The sequence below is a fragment of the Rhipicephalus sanguineus genome, chromosome 2, assembly GCF_013339695.2.
Source record: "Rhipicephalus sanguineus isolate Rsan-2018 chromosome 2, BIME_Rsan_1.4, whole genome shotgun sequence".
NCBI lineage: Eukaryota > Metazoa > Arthropoda > Arachnida > Ixodida > Ixodidae > Rhipicephalus > Rhipicephalus sanguineus.
The window spans coordinates 4558549-4578563 of NC_051177.1; the positions used below are offsets into that span (position 1 = coordinate 4558549).

At 47.7% G+C, this 20015-nt stretch overlaps 1 protein-coding gene across 1 annotated transcript in view; it reads left to right on the plus strand.

Moving 5' to 3' along the window:
- The window catches only part of LOC119382356 (fat-like cadherin-related tumor suppressor homolog), a 912235-nt gene that overhangs the window by 333770 nt on the left and 558450 nt on the right, over nucleotides 1-20015 (plus strand). Inside the window, 3 exon segments of the mRNA XM_049412132.1 lie at nucleotides 3608-3674; nucleotides 3677-3775; nucleotides 5899-6131. Of these exon segments, the coding sequence (XP_049268089.1) occupies nucleotides 3608-3674; nucleotides 3677-3775; nucleotides 5899-6131 (399 nt within the window).

Here is a 20015-nt window from a genome sequence, read left to right on the forward strand (position 1 = left end):
ATCGACGGTGTGCTGACCATTTCGATATCCGGTGTGCTGACACATTTCGACAGTGTTGTCAGAAAAAGAAATTGTCAAAAAAGTTGTCAGAAAAGAAAAGAGAAAAAAGACACTTCGGGTGGTACGGCAGCCGTGAAGAGGGACGACAACTTGCGAAACGCGTCGTCTATGCGCTCATCGTCGCAGTCTTCACCGGTTTCCGTAAGTTCCGCCATCACGAAGCCTGCCTTCCGGAAGCAGTTGGCCACAGTGTCCGTCTTCACGTCTTGCCAGGCACCCGTCATCATTTGAATGGCACCAAGCAGGTCGACCTTCAGCTCGGTGCCCATGCATAGAGTGCCTGTTCAAGAACCAGGCAGAGAGTGCCTGTTCTACTTTCCCCGTGGGCAGGAGCACGCACACGACAGGCTCCCGACGTTCGCTGCTCTGCCGCCTTTGCCTTGATATCTGCGTTCTTCTTCAACAAGGTGCTCAGCATGCTCCGTGGTATCCCGATGTCGTATGCCACCGCCGAACTTTCCGCCCGCCTCAACACGCTGTATGGCTTTCAACTTCGTCGCAGAGTCAAGGTTCTTGCGCTTCTTGACGCTGGCCATTGCTACACGAGAGGTCGAAAATTCAAGCAGTCCGCAGCGCCTTTGCACAGCACGCACAGCACGCACGCAAAAGAGGAACGCGGTGGTATGCAACAACTACGGAAGTGGACTCTGCCAACAAAGCGCTCGCGATCTGTCGCGATGGTGGCAATGGCTACCCGGGCCGCCCGGGCACCCGGGCTTCCTGCGAGGGCAGCAGCGATGTACGAAAGGCCAAGCTGTGGTTGGCTGAGCAAATGCGAAAGGCACGGGCTGTGGTTGGCTGATCAAAACTCACAAAACACACACACAAAAAAAGAAAGAAATGGCAAAAGGAGGAGGCCGCCGGCTCCTTCGTTCCTGCTCCAAAAAAAAGAAAAGGCGAAAAGAGGAGGCCGCCGGCTACTTTGTTCCTGTTCTTTGAACCGATAGTAACGTGGAGAAGCATGAGAGAGAGAGAAAAAAAAGAAAAAGAAAAGCCGTTCCGCAAGTTAGAGAATGTGCCCAACAGGAGTACAGTCGGAGCCCTCTCGCCCTCACGTTTTTCGAGCGTATCGGGTGTTGGCGGAGGCGCGGTGCCGCAAAGGTCGCGGGGCGCAGCGAGTGCTGATGTGTGCCTTCCAGCTCACACGGTGTTCGATATATCCGATGGCGGGTAAAAATACCGTTCGATATAAACGTGCGAATTTCTATACTTTTACAGAGTATTTCAAGGGGATAATTTACGAGTTCGATATAGCTGAAAATTCGATATATGTGGGTTCGATATATCCGTGTTCGACTGTATAAACAAGCATCTGAAACTGCAAGAAGAAACGAAAAGAAATAAATGTGTTGTCTGAGCCAAACAATCAAGCTCTTTCTCAGATAAGAGAACAGACAGCATGCTAACATTTTCGTTCCTGCCCCAGCTATCTGCAGTGGCGATACACGATACAGAACTGTCTGATTAAAAAGAGGAAGACACTGGGGCTTTGCGTCACATTTCTTACAATGGGCAGCAAGTTGTCCAACTATGGCAGTACAGTAGACTCCCGTTAAGACGAACTCGAAGGGACCGCGGTCATCTGTTCGTCTTATCAGGAGTTCGGCTTATCAGAAGTGTCCCCAAAAATAGACATGCTAACATGCCAAGTGCATCCAAATATGTTACTTAAAACACTGACTGGAGTAGACTTACAATGGGGGCAAAAAGACAAGAAAAAAGCATTCATTTGGCTCATCTAGATAAGACTATGCCTTCAGCAGAGCATTTACACGAATCTTACGAGCACCCGATTTCGCGTGTTCAAAAATAAATATGCTCGTGAAGATATTTGCTACCACATTTTAATGATAAAACTGTAACACGCTCCTATGTTGACGATTAGAAAAAAATTAAGAGACAGGCACAATTTTCCTTCAAAGAATGTAAATTTATTGTCCTGGCAGTTCGTTTCTTCTGTGAGCCTGTTTTGCTGGCTCTAAGATCACTTCCGGATACGCCTCGGTCGCGTGCTGCTGCCTTGACAAAGTCATTATACGCTGAGTTGCTTAAGAAAGTCTGCAGGTTTTCTTCGAGGTCCGGATATTTTCCCGTTTTCGGCCCGTAGTAAACTTTTCTGATCAACGTGCAGCTGAAGATATCCCATCAGGCTACTCACGGTCACAAGCCTCGCCACGAAAAAGACACGACGCAGCTATATTCACTGTGCAAAATAGCCTTCCTTTGTCGTGCGCTTCCATAATCAAAATGGCTCATCACAATTTGCACTTCACTGGGAACAGATAGAACGCGCACAGGTCCCACGCGAACCAACGCGAATTGACCACAAAATACATGTGCTCGGCCGCCATTGTGTGATGGCGATGACAATGCACCTGACCCCTCTGACGGGAGTGCGCCGCGATCGTGGTTTCGTACTCGATTGTAATGCACAGATAATTTTTGTTCTTGTCGCTTTCTTTTTTTTCCCCCACTCCCCTTGCGTTTGCCCCTCTGACCACGGCGGAGGGGCCCCAAGCTCTTGTGTTTTCTGTTCTCCTTTGTACTCCAGCTGGGAAACCGAAGAACAGGGGGAATACAAAAGGACGCAATGGCTTGGGGGTCCAAGTTGTAAATCCCCCACACTTTTTGTTGCTTTCTTTGCTGATAAAGCCCACACCTCCCCCACCCACAGGCTGGGGGTGAGAGGGAATACAGGCTTTATCCGCTGACCGTCTTCTTCGTTTATCTCGCGCCCTCCGCGTCGCGATTTGCTTCGCGTCTTTGCTCCAGGAAGCGCTTTTTTTTTCATCTTTTTTGCTTTTTCTCGGTCGCCTGAATGCCCCACCAAGACTGCAGTGTTCGTTCGCAGAATCGCTAGCGTTGTTGATCACCGCGAAAGTTCGTCTTAACAGAAGAGTACAGTTGGGCGGTTCGTCTTAAGCGAATTTTTTTTGCATTGAGTCTATGGGAAATCAAACAAATGGTTCCGTGTTGTTCGGTATAAGCGAGAATTCGTCTTAACCGAGTTCGTCTTAATGGGAGTTCACTGTATTCTTGATTTTATTGTTGTGCTCGAAGAGATGCATGTTGTTGAAAGTAAGCGCTTGTCCCGTCTGCTTCTTGTCCTGTGTTCATTAGTGCGCTCTGGTTTCTGAAGGACCATCTACCACTACTGTCTGCCAGCATCGTGGCTTGAGATGTAACACGGTAAACTGTTGTATAGATGGTGCGAGGCATGATGAACTTCCGGCAATGGACATAATACTGTGAGATTCGTAACTCCATCTGAAGTTGACACAGAAGCATGCGGGATTTAATGCAGTGGTGCCCATAGATGGCTGATCTTCAGTACCCCTCTTTTTGTTAATGCTGGCGAAAAGGAGAGCACAAGAACTTCATTGCTAGATGTGCACTTTCCAAAAAGGAAAAATGTCTTTTGTATTATTGTGAGAAAAAAAACAATTCTGCTATGCAGAATGTGGTGAAGCCGACACATGAGCTTCTACGTAGACTGGATGTTTAAACAGTACATTGTAAGCAGGTGATGCTGATATTTGTTCCTCAGGTGAAGGCCATAGACCTGGACGAGGGCCCCAATGGCCAGGTGCTGTATTCCCTGCACGAGGGAGACAGCCCCTGTTTGACGTCGATGAACACTCGGGGGAGATTCGACTGTTGCGCAGCCCAGGCCGCCCCGATGAGCATGCCCTGCTGCTGGTGGCACGAGACCACGGTGAGCGCCAGATGGCTTTCAAGCATGCTTCTTTTGACATATCTTTTCTTTAGCACGTTGAAATTAGTGCCACAATGGGGCAGTACATATTTCGAACCTAAGAGCCACATTTACATGGCGCAGCACCCTTTTCTCTGTGGCCATACACCATTTGAACAGTTAAATAGCGCAAACTTCAGGGGACGAAAGATAGGAAAATGCGACACACACAAGCGCTAACTTCCAACTGAATTTTATTAAAGAAACACATGAATATAAATATTCATGTGTTTTCTTTATATTCATGTGTTTTCTTTAATAAAATTCAGTTGGAAGTTAGCGCTTGTGTGCGTCGCATTCTCCTGTCTTTCGTCCCCTGAAGTTTGCGCTATTTAACTGTTCAAATGGAGTACCAACTAGCCCAAACACGCACCTTGCCATACACCATACGCTGAAAGTGCGCACATCTAGTGCCGTATTTAAAGCAGTACAGAAAAAAAAAGAACTGAAGCACGAGACAAAGGCACAACATCAGCGACCGAGCAAGGCTTCCTCCTCGTGAGTGGTGCAGTGAGGAAGCGCAGGGCCAGGGTGTGAGGCACTGGCGAGGTAAGGACATGTGCAACAAATGGGTGTGGCCAAAACTGCATTATTGCAGGTTGCAGGGCCAAGGGGTCAATTCATAGTGCAGAGGACCAATCAACGAAGTCCTTGCTACGTGAAGTTGCCCATGGCCAGGGTACCGGACTGATACCAGGTGGCGGAGAGAGTAGGCAACTATGGGAGCGAGGGAGATGTAGTGCAACAAGAGGGGACAATGGGATGCGTTGTGGCATGTGAATGTGAACTGCGGTGGCTGCAACGACATGGCAAGTAGAGAATGTACGGGCACGGTGAGCCATGGGTTGTGTGGCTGAAACTGAAGGAGGCTGTATGTATAAGCAACTGACGGCCGTGTTAGAATAAACGGACTTAACAGAATGGAGTGTCTGTGGCGGCACACAGTGCTGGGATATTTGCAAATCGTGATTGTCGTGGCCTTCTGTACAATTAGCGAGCTTGTTAGGAAGTGGTTAAAAAGAAGTCTAGCCCTTTAGCAAATGTGAGGCAGAAAATGGAAGCCCGATCATTCCCAGTTGCTCCCTGCTGCTGCTGTGACCCAATAAATCCCTTGAAGGGGGTCATGAACTACCCCTCGCGCTTGGTGTGAAAAACACCTTATAATGAGTCGGACTCGCCCAGGAATATATATAGGGTTGTTCGTTTTCGGGTAAAACCCGATTTTACCCGATTCTTGCACCCCGAACAAGTTTCAGGAGAATCGGGTTAAACCCGATTTCTCCCCGAATAACCTCCTTGTAGCGATCTGCACAATCGTGAGTTGCTGCTAACTCGTGTTGATGCTCTTCCCCTTCTCTTCTCACCACTACCTGTCTCCTTTGTCACCCCTTTCTCCTCTTAATCTTTACATCCCCTCTCTCCTCTGCACGCACATGCGTGAGAGCGTACATGCACCCCCCCCCCTAAAAAAATGTTGCAGAAGAAAGTGGGAAACACGTTTGAGGCCGGCCCATTCGAGTACATTGTGAACAAATTAGGTGAAAGAAAAGCAAAGAAATCTGCCCCTTTGCCCACTGCAGATTAGTCTCGGGTATGTGCACTGCTTCCAAGAATTTCACGCGGAAGGGACGGTGACCATCGTGGGGGAGATTGAGCGACGAAGAAGCCAGCCATACCCTCCCCAGCGTCCAACCCCGCGCGAACGCCCCCTCTCCTCGCGCGACACGAGACGAGACGCATATCGCCATCCTCACTTAGCATTCCAGGCGCGTCTTGTGAGCGCAAAGCCACCGTCGCGGACATAAGGCGGCACCGAAACTTCACGTGGAGATGGGAAGAAACGAAAGACACTGGATGACTGGTGTAAAGAACATGAAGATCTCCAGATCGCAACGAAAGACAGTGAAGGCACCCGCACTTTAGTGTGCAAATATTGCAACACCGAGATGGTCACCGATCCAGCGAAGAAGCCCTACGAATTCGTGAGCATCTAATGTCTCTCGTCATAAGAAGTTCAAGACGGCTTCCAAGGAAGCTGAGACTGCGGGAACGTCTCAGCAGACGCTTTTTGATATGTCCTGTAGACAGCGTGCGAAAGAAACTGAAGCGGACGGCGTTATCCATGACTTTGTTCGTTGCCCTAGCGTACAGCGGAATAAGCATGCACCAGGCGGACGGACCGCTGGGAGACTTCGCACGCAAATACTGCAAGGCCGCGAAGACCATGCCAAGAGGACAAAGACTTCGGCTGAAATACCTGAAAGAGCTTTTGGACAAGGACATGGAGAAAATCCGCGATGATATGCGAGATGTGAAAGTGAGCGTCATCGTCGATGAATCCCCAGACATCACTGGTGCCTACCATCAACACTCTCCTGTGCTATAGCCGAAAAACGTGAAGAAGCACGTTGTTCTGGTCGACGTCGACAGGGTAATGCATCGAACCTTACACGGTGGCCAGCGCAGTTAGCAAGGCACTCCTGACGGTTGGCAAGACGTGGAAAGACGTTTGTTGCAGTAGCCACAGACTCAGCGGAGTACATGCGAAAGATGGTTCGAGAATCTGTCAGGCTGAAGGATCCAAATCTTGCATGTGAAAGATATAGCACACCTTATTCATGTGAGTGTTGACCATGCCATTTCTTTACCATGCATGTCTGATGTTCGATCCGTAGTGATCAAGTTTGGAGCGTTATTTAAGCACGCTAACAACTTTACCAAAGTACACTGAAATTTGTTCTTCTAATGGCCTCTTTGGACCTGACATTAAGAAGCCACCTTCTGTTTCCCGAATCGATGGCAAAGCTTCTACAGGCACTTGTGGTAGTCGTAGAAATGTGGAGCTCGTTAACAGAACTTGCTGAAAGCTCGCATGATAGCAGCAAAGCGGAAGCTATTCGAGGGATACTTCTGAAAAAGAAGTTGTTTAGCGAAGGCAATCTTGATGAGAGATGCACTCGGCCCACTTTTGGAAGCCCAGAAACGCTTGAAAGTGGGAAGCTTTTGATGCCCAGCTTTGATCACCTGGTAACGTGAAGCTGCAGCAGATTGTCGGGGAGCTTTCGGCGATGATCGGTAAAGCGATCAGGCCAAAGCTGTTTTGTCTATGTTACCCAAGCGCAGCGCTAATTTAGTAAAAACATGTTCTGAAGAGTTCTGCACGAAACTCGCCACAAAATGGCGCTGCACCTTGGACGGAACGTCTCAGAAAAAGAGGAAAACCAGCTAACTTTGTGGAAGTTGGGAGCCGTCCTTGATCCGTTTCAGAAGCGTCTGCTGGGCAGTCATTTGAGGACTACCGACCTCTGTTCATGTCCGTAACCGACAATGTAGATTCCCTTAATGACGAGTTCAACCAGTATTTGCTGGAAGCGAGCCCCACAAACCCAGCTGTCGAACTAATCGAGTATTGGCATGACTCTACTTCTCGCTACCCAAGGCTTGCAAAAGCTGCACTGACATTGTTGTGCCTAGCTAATGGTAGCTGTGATGTGGAGAGAACTTTCTCCCAGCTGAGATATGTTCAACGACCGGACAGATCTCGAATGGAGACTGACGTTGCGCATGCAGATGATAATGTATGTCAACAAGGACTGTAAAAATCGATGACCAGATTTTCGAGAATAAAATGTATAATTTCTAAGAGTCAATGTTTACTGATTCTTCATTTTCAAACACCACTGATTCATTTTCAAACGAACACAAAATTTCGGGTAGTATACTGATTTGCTATAATACTCTGGTGTCTGTCCCAATTACCAGCTTGAAACACCAATTTAACGTGTTATACTTAAAAACCCGTGATACGTTTTGATAAGCTCAGTTGTAAGTTCTGATAAGTACAACCGTATATTTAACCCGAAAAAACCCGAAGTAAGGAATGGTTTCGCAAAAAAACCGATTTTTCCCCGAATATCAGTTTGAAAAATACCGCCGATTTTTACCCCCCGAATTTGAAAAAATATAAAACCCGAAAACGAACAACCCTAAATATATAGCCGAAATAATTTTTCGAAAAGCTAAAGTAGGACCGGAATATAAGCGATCGCTACATTTAGCTGACGCATTTTCTCTCAACTAGCGACATTCCGAAGGAGAGGGCATTACGTCACCTCGCTTCAATGTTGTGTGCTTTCTTTCCGCGTACCTAACTTGGCGGGGCTGACGGCTGCTACTGGCAACTCATAGTTCGAGTCGGCTGCTTCTTGCGGCGCGGTCTGGCGCGGTGTATCGGGTCTGGGGTTAAGCGCTGATGCGATCTATTGCATTGATACTGTCGTCTAATCCGCTGTGTCTCCCTTAGTCGCACGCCCACTGGCTCAGAAGCACGTACGGAATGCTGCAGAGGGCACACTTTGGACTGTTGGGCTCAGGTTCACGCAGCACTTCGACCACAGAATGACTTCGCTTATGTCGTTCTTCGGTTAAGTCAAAATTAAACTGAAACAGCCGTGAGACATCTGCGCATATTGCGCATTTTTGATACAATTCCGTTTTCCTGCGCTACGTTGCTCCAAAAGCATTAAAATCGCAAAAAGTGCCGAAGTGCTTCTAAACAGCCTCGAAAGCCAGAATTTCGATGCCCATGTCAGCTTCGTTGGGAAAAAGGCTGACTTGACAGCATAATGTTCCAATTTGCGTCTATAGCAGCGCCTGGGATACCATGAAAATGAGACGTTCGCAAAACGTGTAGACGCGCCCAACCGTGTTTTTATGCACCTTCCTAATGAGGGCTCTCATGATGCCGCCATAACCTCCTCTGAGTTCTAAATATGCGTGGCGCCCCAAAAATGTTCTGCCGTGCCCGAGTGTGCTGCTGCTTCTCGCTAGGCTGTGTCTTCTGGCGCTATCAAGTGGCATGCGTAGCGGGAATGGCTCTCAGATTCTTCGTTGTGCGTAGCATGTTCCTCCGGTCGCAATGGTTTTCGCGTCGACGCTGATGCGTGTGGTCATCTACGTGTGCTTTTGCTGTGGGAGTGTTTGTACCGTTACGACCCATACCGTGCAAGGGAGAGGCATCATCCTTGTTGCATCCACGCGGCAACAACTAGCTTCCTGCATGCGGCGTCCCGGCAATGCTCTGGCGGTTTTTCACTGATGTGAAGCGCCTTTGTGTCGTTCCCCAATAAAAGCGTGCAGTACCGTTACAACGGCGCTATGCTCGCAGTACCGTACGCGATAGTCAGTGCTAGATATCTTTATGAGATAGTCAATGCGGCGAGGTATCTTGGCACCCGCGCCGCGCTCTCGAAGGTGGTCCCGCACGAGGGGGCAGCGAACGGCGGTAACGCGCCTTTGTTCTCGCCTGTTCAAAGCGTGCAGTAGATTTGACGCTACGTCAGCCGCGCGGCCGAGCTGATGGCGCTTATTGTGATGTCCTCCTTACAAACACTGACCTGCAGGAAGCTCTGGAGAAGTTTGAAAAGCTAGATAAGCAGATCTACCAAAAAATCAGTTACACTTATGGATCCGATCTCGCGTAACTACAAAACGCTGGAGTATGAGAACATGGCTGCTTTAAGGAGGGAAGCGTTGAGATTACAGCACTTAGAAGGGTATACGAGCCGTCTGTGATGCCAGCCGAAATAGCACGAGCGCCAGCGATCGCGACCGCGCCCTTAAAGTCGGAAGTCCACATTTGCTGCTCGAGTAACCCCCCCCCCTCCCTTCATCGCGTTCCTTCGTGCTCCTTCAACACGGGCGGCGCGTTTCCTCTCTGCATGCATGAGTAGCAATCAACGGCAGGCCTGGCATACGGTGTTATGTTATTGCATGCGCCCTCCGTGCAATGGGGATCGGTCAGCTTTTTTCATCTCTGCCTCAGCCGCGTTCGTCGCCCTAGCTCGTGCGCTTTTACCCTTGGGTAAAAGATGATGCGCGGGGGATGTTATCGATTTGGACTTTATACGGAACATGACTGCAAAGCCCACGGCAAAAACCTGTTCAGAATGTCCATATAATTGCTATCGCAATAAAAGCCAAAGCAATAATCTGCTAAATATATCACTGATCTTAAAAAGGCCTACAGCTATGTAACTGCAATTCTTGTGCAATCATATTCTTTTGTTGTTGTTTTTTCAAATTTTTATGAAGTGAACCAAGTTTACAGCACCTTTTTTTCAATTATTTCATGCCTTAATTCTTACTCGGGCTAGATTAGTCGAATAGTATTTAAAGAGGTAGTTCACACCTGGCGATACTTTCTCCAAAGGATGCTTCAGTGTTACGTCTATCCTAAGCCAATTTAAATATGTACCTGTCCCCCCAGTTGCTACAAATCTGTTTTTCAAGCTCCTGAGATGACATAAAAAATTCCGCTAACTGCTCCAATGCAGGGTTCTTCTGCTCCAAAATCAAAATTTCGCTGCTCCAAAAACTGCTCCGAAATCAATTTCAGCCGTCTCAGCCCTGCTTAAAGGAAAAGCCTTGCTGCATGCCTTCGATGTGGCCGATTGGCACGGCATGCACACTTAGTATACGCTTTTGGCTAAGGAACTGGCCAAGGCGGCCTGCCCCAATGCACGGACTAAAATCCTGTGCGGCGAAAACGCGACGCAATAGAAAAAAAAAAAATAACGCAATTCTTTTAAGCGGCCGCTATGAACGAGAGGAAGCGAGAAAAATGCCCTTCGGCCTTCGGGCGGCTGTGGGCCCGCTTGCTCATCGGCAAGAGCGTGGAAATCAGACAATCATATGCATTGGAATACAAGTGAGATGGAAGAAAGCGTTGTGATGCATGCACGCGCGAAGGAAAGAAAAAGCAAGGAAAAAGTAAGATACACAAGAGAGTTCCGAATTGCCAGCGGAGATTAGAATAACAGAGAGCTGAGCTAGGTGGTAAGATTCATTCTAAAAAGACAGGGCGTGCAAACACGGACCACAAGAAAGAAGTCAGGACACCACAAACACCGACTAACAACTGAAGAGACTCACAACGGCGGAAAAGAAAGAAGGCACGAAAACTTATACGTGCATGCCCCATGCAATAGGCGAACCTATCAATCCAGCACACGTGGGGGGTCTACGTGAAGATAACTGTTAAGGCATTTGATTTCATCTTTATGCAAATTAATCAACGGTTGGCTCACACATCCGCGGAGACTGCTGTAGGCTGGTCCCCATGTGCGAGATGTCGAAGCGATCGAAGCCGTCATGGATTACCTTGGCCTTGTGAACGCTGCTTCTGAACTGCCCAGCTGTGTCGGCCGTACACTCTAAGAAAAAAAGGACTAAAAGGGGTAGGGAGGTTAGCCCTTTGGGGATCAACTGATTTGCCACAACCAATAGTCCTTTTGGGGATGAACTGCAAGGGGATAAACAGTTAGTCTTTGAAGGATTAACTGCAAAGGACTAACGGTTGCTCCTGTAAGGAGTAACAGTTGATTTTCGGAAGTGTCCCTGAAGGAGGCAAATGTTACTCCTGTAAGGCTAACAGTTGATTTTCGGAAATGGTCCCTGAAGGAGCAAATGTTGCTCATTTAAGGAGTATTGGTTGATCCTCAGAAATGATCCTTGGGAGAGCAAATCGCGCTCGCAATTGTAAAAATGGTGGCGAAGTTCCTGCGCTCTTAGGAACGGACATTTCACGGAAACATGCCACTTAAATAGTGCTTTAGAAGTGGTACCCAACTTACATGTATTAATTGCTATTATTGCATCAGTGAGCGCTTGCAAGCAGTAATGCTGATCATTCGAATTTACTTTGCCGAACTTGAGAGAAATTGTGTATACCGGCTTCAAGACTTGCCCTAGCGAGAATACTTAGTTGCGTGCCCTGATCTTTCAATCCTTTAAAACACTTTGAATCCTATGAACAAGGTAAAAACTTGGCGAGAAGTGGCAAACCACGACACGGGAACACAGGTCACATGAATGACACCAAACACACACACACGCACAGTGATTCAGGTTACCAACGGTTTTGATTTCTTGATTGTGTAAGTTGCAGATAACCTACGGTGTTCTATAAAGTATTCAAGGAAGAAAGAGGAACACGATTCTATTAACATCAATCTTTATTTTTAGGAAAACACCAAAAAGGAACGAATGCCATCATTTAGTTGGTGTAGGGCCTGTTCCCGAATTACTAGGGCGAGTCCTACCTGGAAGAAATACAAAAAGAAAATTTTGTTACAAATAAAGTAGCTAGAAGAGAACGACTTAATCACGTAAGCCCCAATAATTGCGCAGTCGCATGCTCAAAAACATGCGACGCACAATGCTTTTTTTAGTCTTCATATTATTTATAATACAATGTACCAAGACAATGAAAATAATAAACTTACCTTCAAAATTAGCAGAGGGATGTTGTTTGCAGAGCAAGTAAATCCAGAAATTGTTGATCACACCGCGATGTGACGGCGTCCATCTCTGAAGCTTTGCAGAAAGGAAGCCGCGATGGAGTCTTGCATGTAAGCTGAGGTGTCCATTTTTCCGCAGGAAAGTTACGAGGCTGGGTCCAATAAACAGCCGGTACACAGACACAAACACGGATGCGTGTCCACAATTGCAGCACATGCAGCGAGGTATGTTCTTCACAGCTGCGTTCATAGTCTGCGTAAATAGCGGTACTCGCTGACCCCGAAAGAAGAGCAAGATAGATCACAAGTGACGAACACTACCCGCACTCGTCACTCCGGCGAGCGATACTGAAGAAGAAAGAGTGCGGCGCGGAAGGATACTCAACATAAGCGCTGAAACGTCCGTCAGATTTACACGATCGTCAACGCCAGTGAATATTGGGAAGCTTATTGGTGAACTAAGCTTCAAGTCCTCATAATTTATGACACAATATTAACGCACTACAAATTAAATTAATCTTTTCTCGCGTTATTTTCTTGATCGCAGCAGTAAGCGGCCGACGCGCCGATGTCTTCTTGTCATCTGTGCAGTGGACATTTGGAACATGCGTTCGCCGAATTCCTTACCCCTCAGGTCGTCGCCGCCTGCAACCCGCACCGCGACAGAGTAGAAAGGAGGGCTTCGGAACAATAGGGCGCACCTGGCCAAGAACTAGCTCATGACATTTGAAAGAGGCATTCGTGGGTCTACGATCACTGCTTCGCGTTTCGTTCGATGCTGAGCCTTGCTGCAAACAAGGCCACAGAAAAAACGTCTTCCCTTCAACCTCTACCCGCGGGAGTAAATGCAACTGTTCGTCCCTCCCATTAGTCTTTTCCGAGGTATGTCTAGTCCTCCGAATTTGCACACGACACGCACTTCGCGACAGTTGGTCCTCTCGCGGACTAACGACACGATTTGAGGACTAAAGCTGGACTTACTCCCCCTTCAGCCGGTTTTTTCTTAGAGTATATGCGCGTGTTTTGTGCCTGCTCTCGTCGCTTGTTGTGAAATGCGTGGTTGGATGACAGTGCAACATGCGCACTGCGATTGTGATGGTGTGACGATGACCCAGCGACTCAAGCGAGCCCTGCCGCTGTGTGTATTACCAAGCAGGTGATAGGCACACTGCATTCGCGGCACCATCAGGAACATAAATGGTAAAGTAATACTTACATTTTTCCTGTTAGCGCGCCCTTATCGTCGCTCGGGCAGCTGTAGGTGTGTTCTGCACATTGCGTCGCATGAAAAGTGCAATGAAAATAGAAAAAAGAGTCATTAAGCTCACATAGCGACAATGTGTGGTGTGTGTTTATAAACTCCCTGTGAATATAGCACATGCTTCACACGGCGAGCCATCAATGCGCGAGTGTGCCTTGAAGGAGATGTTTGTATGACATAATTTCCTTGCTTGTGATAAAGCATAAAGAAGCAGAGTGCTTTCAGGGAGTATACACATCAGCAAAAAAAAAAAAATGGCTGCTATTATCACGCTGTAATGTAATGAAATGTGCATTGAGGCCAAATTTGTTTTCTGTTTATTCTGTTTTCATGCTCGATTTGCTTGTTTTGATTTCTCTGTCTCGATGTCAATTTATGCGCGTTAACATGCCGCATAATTGTCACATAATTATGGCCGTATGATGTGACAGACATCTGCTAAGTGACAGTGTGTTTTGTGAAGCACATGCATTTTATGGTATTGTCACTTCTTAAGTCACATAAGCGCAGGAGCTTGCCAGGGTTTTGAAGGGGTCCGCTTCTATGCACGGCTCGGGCAGAAGCCTAGCTCTGGTTCCAGCCGTACACAGCTACTACTGTGCACGTGTCAACGTCCCCCTCCGTAGCGCGACTCATCGCGGCTACGACGGGTTCGGGCGAATAAGGCAACAGGCTAGATCAACAAACAACACTTATGGCTACACGAGCAATAATGCGTAAACGTCGCGTAGAGGGATAGTCCATTCTAGTAGAAAGTAGAGTCCACTCTTGCTCCTTCGGTCGATGGTCGGCTCGCGTATCCTGGGGGTGATCTGTCAGCGGCGCAAAGAGAGCCCTGCCCGGTCGGCTGTTTTATTCACCTCCCATCTCCGTCCACCGTGAGGGTTGTTTCCCTCGCAGGGAAGCCCCTTGGTGTTGGAAAGTAGCGGGGCTCTTTTATCCTCGCCGCGCCGTCAACCTTCTCTTTTTTCACCCTCTCTTTCGTGGAGCCGGCGAATCCGCAACGCTGAATGGCCTGCGACACGCCATACCTCCCAGTCAGGTGACCCCCGACGTCACGAAAAGCACGCGCACGCAAACTTCGCGCGCTCTTTAGTTGCTCACGCACGCCATGAACTCTCCAGGTGTGTGTGTACGGGTGTTTGTATGTGTGGGTGTGTGTGTATGTGCGTATGCGCACATGTGTGCGTGTCTGTGTGAGTGCATGTGTTCGCTTGGTGTACGTGCGTTTGTGTATGTGTTGTATGCGGTGCGCCATCGTGTTGCGCAGTTTGTGTATTTGTGTATGCGCGCGCCTGTGCGTGTGTGACGTGCGACGCACGTATGTGTGTGTGTATGCGCACTCAGGGGCGTAGCCAGACATTTTTTTGGGGGGGGTGGGTTCAACCGTGCTTTATGTATGTTCGTGCGTGCGTTTGCATGTGTGCGTTTATATATACGCAAGCAAAATTGAAAATTTCGGGGGGTTTTAACCTCCCCACCCCCCTTGGCTGCGCCCCTGGTGCGCACCCTAGCAAAAATGCCAATAGGATTTCCTATTGGTCCAATAGGAAATCACTATTGGTTCTATAGGACATCTATTGGAGATGTATTGGTTGTATAAGACTCTATGGGTACCAATAGACACCAACAGCCACCACCTATTGGTGTCTTATTAGACCAATAGAAAGTTGTATTGGTCAAATAGGGGCTGCCCTTTTGGTGTCTTATTGGACCAATAGGAGTTGTATTGGTCAAATCGGTGCTGCCTATCGGTGACTTATTGGGCCAATAGGAGTTGTATTGGTCAAATAAGTACTCCTATTGGTTTCTTAATGTACTAACAGAAGATGTATAAGGCCAACAGGAGTTTTATTGTTCAAACAGCTACCGCCTATTGGTAGCTGTTTATAACATCTTATGACTGATTGAGCGCGTCGGACCCGATCCCGATCAATTTCTTGATCATGATTGGCTATATACGCAAGCTGCAGACGGGATCAATTCACTTTTGATAAGTCTGATCCCGATTGAGCTTAATCGTACACCGTGAGACACCGTGTGCAGTTAGCAACTCACGCGACTAAAAGAGTTATATAAAAAGGCTGCGTGTCGACCACGGCGGTACGGTGTCTCCGTACATGGCCGTGCGGTAAACGGGCACTATAGTAAAACACGCTAAAGAAGAACTTGCGAAGGAATCGACAACACAGACACCACAGAATAATAATAAAGAAACCGCCATGAGATCACAACCGGCATAGAACCAGCCAGGTGACGAACAAAAAAAAAAAAGTGAGACGGTGCGCGGCAGTGCGCGGCGTGGCGACGCTGCATGTGTGAACATTTTTTTTTACACGTGTCCTTTGGTTAAGCAGGCTAAGCCATGTGCTAAGCTTTAAGATAAGCTTTGGATAATATGTAAAGTTTATAACTATTTATGCTAAGCACTATAAGTAGTGCTGTAAAGATACAGGAGAAGAATTGTGGATCTGCAAACGCGACCGACCGTGCGTTTTGGCGCGCCATCCGCGCTCGGCCGATACGAAGACAAGCCCAGCCTGCGGCCAAGCTAAGCCAAAACGTTGTGTCTGTCGCCATAGCGCGCGCTTTGTGTGATCTCGATGCTTCACGTAAGCCTGCTTACACGCTGTTTGCTTTAGTGTGCTTCCGCGACGATACGTGAAGACTGTGTTCAGCGTGCACCAGATGGAGACGTTCTGAGCCATAAATGTCTTGGATTTTGACCGATTTCGACCGATTTCGACTCTACAAAGTGGCACCAAGAATAATGGCAGACGAGCAACAAGGCCCATGTGCTCCGATGTTTGGTGAGTTGAGTGGGCTATGGTAGTTTACTCCTATTTAGTATTTAGTTTGATATCACCTTTTTTTGTATTCAAACTTGGGACGACGCTGAAAGGTCGGGAAAACAAGTCCCTCGTCCTTTGTCTCCGGTATTTGATGACAGCGAGACCAGCAACGCCTCGATTGCAAGTCCACACGCTCTCAGAAGTGAATGATTGAGCGCATATATTATTGCAGTTTGTTTTTGTGTTTGTCAGTATGCACAAAAAACGTAGCATAGATAGAGGTAAAGGACAGGCGCCCTGCTCGTGAGTGTAGTTGGAGTCTCGCAAGTCCTTTGTAAGTATTTACAACGTGCGTGTTAAGCCGAAAACGCGTTTATCGCCTCATAGTAAAACGCTCTAGTCGATGCTGTTTGTGTGTTGTAGTGCGCGCCAATCGGCTTATCATACTTGTTCGACATATAGTTACAATAACCACAGAAGGCCACATGATAATTCATTATACAAAATGTGCATAGCATATGTACCGCACTGGTGCGATTTTTTATTTCATATTTTTATTTTTATATACTGCAGCCCAATTAGGGCTATCGCAGGAGTGGGTTTATTAATGTTGTTGGCTTAATTGCATAAGCACGTAACATGCAGCACGTGGTTATATCCACTAATTGCAGCTGACTGCCTGTGTTCGGCTTGCAACGATATGGAATCCTAGGCTGCCTTTACCTGTCTTACATATTACCGTTGCCTCATCTGAATCTACCCTAGCTTAATTTATTTCATGCCATCTTTAAGTTGAGATTTAGTGGCACGCTCTAGTATGATAGTCGCACCACCATCGTGAATAAGAGCACGTCACAGATAGTCATGATTTTGAGTTTGCTGTAATTTAAGGACGAGTTTGCAGTTCATTCTTGGGTACAGCTCAAAAAACAGGACGCAAGCGTGTAAACTGGGATAAGGTGCGTAATTTTTTAAAAAAAATTGCCCTTTCTTTTCCTTCCTTTTTGGCCGCAAAATTTTGCCGATCTACTGTTTTCTCTTCCACGCAATAAGCCACAGTTGGGTGTGTATTTCACTCAGTTTTTGCTATAGTTCAGCTCCTGCAACATGTGAACATGTGCGTGAATTAAGGTCTAGATATTTCTCACTGTGCCGTCTACTTTCTATACATGCTTTGAAGGTAAACTTTAATTAAACATTGTGTTACTGTTTTCCTGATTTCATGGCTGTTTTATTTACAGATCTTTCAGGCACTTCCTCGAGTGCGGATGAGGCCCGCAAGATCGCCAACATCATCAAGGGCCAGAAGAAGCACTTGTTAGTTTTGATTATGAGAATATTTTGAACATATGTCTCATTCATCCACTGTGATTATCATTGCAGGGGCGCTGCCCAGTGTGGGCCTTCTGCATGACGACAAGGACACCCATAAAACACTTGCGCAAGACTAATTCTAATGGGGCTGAGAAGTGGCAAATACAAAACTAATACACTGCCAGCAGCAAATAAGAACCAATAGGCCAATATAATTCCAAATTGGCTAATCGAGAACCATACACCAATATAGGTCCAGTAGGCTGATATAGAAAACCAATAGCCAATACAGGCCAATAGACCTATAGAACCAATAGACCAATAGGTGTCAATACCCAATAGGCTATTGGTTTTTTATTGGAATTTTTGCTAGGGCTGTATGCGCTTGCGTGTGTTTGTGCAAGCCTGTATTGGTGCGTGTGTATGTGCGTGTCCGCACTTTGTGTGTGTGTGTGCGCCTGCACGCGTTTGTCTATTCGCGCGTGTGTATGTATGTGCGTGCATGCGTGTTATCGCGTGTGTATGTGTGTGCGTGGGTGCCTGTATGCGCGTGTTTATGTGCTGCATGCGTGTCTGTATCGCGTGTATATATGTGCGTGCGTGTCTATCGCGTGTGTATGCGTGTATGTATGTATGTGCGTGCGTGTCTGTCGCGTGTGCATGTATGTGCGTGCGTGTTTGTATCGCTTGTGTATGTGCACGCGTGTCTGTATCGCGTGTATATGTGCGTACCACATGTGTATGTAGGGCGTGCATGTCTGTTTCGCGTGTGTATGTATGTATGTGCATCCGTGCAACAGTGATTCCACTCCTGCGCCAACTGCGCCAAAGTGCGCCAAATTGTATTTACTGCGCCCTCCTGATAATATCGACAAATTTGCGCCAAACTGCGCCAAGTCTCGGGTTTGGGGCGTCTATCACCGCAATGCACCGCCGGCGCGTCAGAACATGTGCAGCTCGATCTTGGGGCTGCCAATAAAGTCGCAATCACGGACCAAGAATTATTCCGCTGAATAAATAGCGCTCGCGCGTGCGTTCCGAGTAAGCCACGATGCACGGTGCCGATGCAGCTTCTGTTCTGCAAGTCGGCTCGACAGCAAAAACGCGCTCTCCGAGAGGCTCGTGACGTCTAGCGCTATCGGTAGCGAGAAAGTGTGACGGCGATTCATTGGCGGACGTCGTCTGTTCCAGAAACGCTGCTGATAGCTCGTTTCAAGCGTCGCACGGCACGTAAGGAAGCAATATGTTCAGTAATAACTACATGAGTGCCGCTAAAATGTCTGTCACTTCTGTTTCCGGACATCGCGGAATGAAATCTGGGATCACTCGCAGTAGATATATGGACATTATCGAATTTTCCTTGCTTCGCGTTTATGGAAGAGCACGCGAACGGTGGAAACGCGTTGACACTTTTCCTGCAGATATACTTTATCCATGGATCTTCATCCAGAACAGCTTTTTCCCTTCCGCCAGCACGCGTCCGAGTTTCTAATCACTCTGCGGTAAATGCCCCCTAAAAGGCCCTGCCCTTTCGAGCTCACGTGCTAGGGTTCCAATTCGAATTTTTTGCTTGCTTTTTTAAAAATGTCATCTCATTAGTAAAATCATATCTCCTGGTCGGAGCAGCCGCAAATGCGCAGCTGTCAGTAGCGGGCCCGTCGCTGACGGCCCACATGTGAAGCGGCTACGCCATGTTACACGTCCGCCCTTCGCTTTCGGGGGTCAATAGCTAATGGTTTAAAAAATTCAGTTTCGCTTAAGAGCGAAGCAATGAATGCGATACCAAAAATTGTATTGTGAAACGAAGTAAGACTAGCAGCTAACTCTTTTGGATCCGATCTCGCGAGCTCGACAAAACGCTGGTTTAAGCGAATTGGCCCCTCCAGGAACGGAAGCGTTTTCTTGCTCTGAGTTCTCTAAACGCGAAGTAAGCGTTGAGAAACAGCAAGTTTACGAGCCGTCTCCTGATGCCTCGAGATAGCGCGCGCGCAAGCGACTGCGCCCTTCGAACGATGCGCTCCCCCCCCCCCCTTCCGCTCCCCTGGTGTCCCTTCATGCTTCTTACGAAAGACGGGCAGGGCGTTTCCTCTCTGTTTGATGAGCAATCGACGGCAGGCCCCACGCGGGAAGATGTTATCTCATGCGCTGTCCGTGCGGCGGAGACAGACGGCCGGCTAGTTTAATCTCCGCTTCAGCCGCGTTCGTCGCCAGCGCTCGCGAGCTTTTACCCCGGCTAGAATGCGCGTGATGATGTTATTAATTTGGACTTTATACGGAAAATTACAGCAACGGCGACGGCAAAAATCCGCCGAGAGTGTCCATATAATTGCTATCGCAGGGGTCAATGTACGGGGCAGATTTTGCGCCCCCCCCCCTGCCCCCCCTGTGCGCACGCCTATGCTCCTGAGTTGATTTTTTTCATGAGATTTGCAATGAATCGAAATATTTCTAGCCTTCATAAGAGCCCCCATAATAATACTCAGGTGCTTGAATGTTAATGCAATATGCTTCTGTATTGCACTCCAGGATGTAAA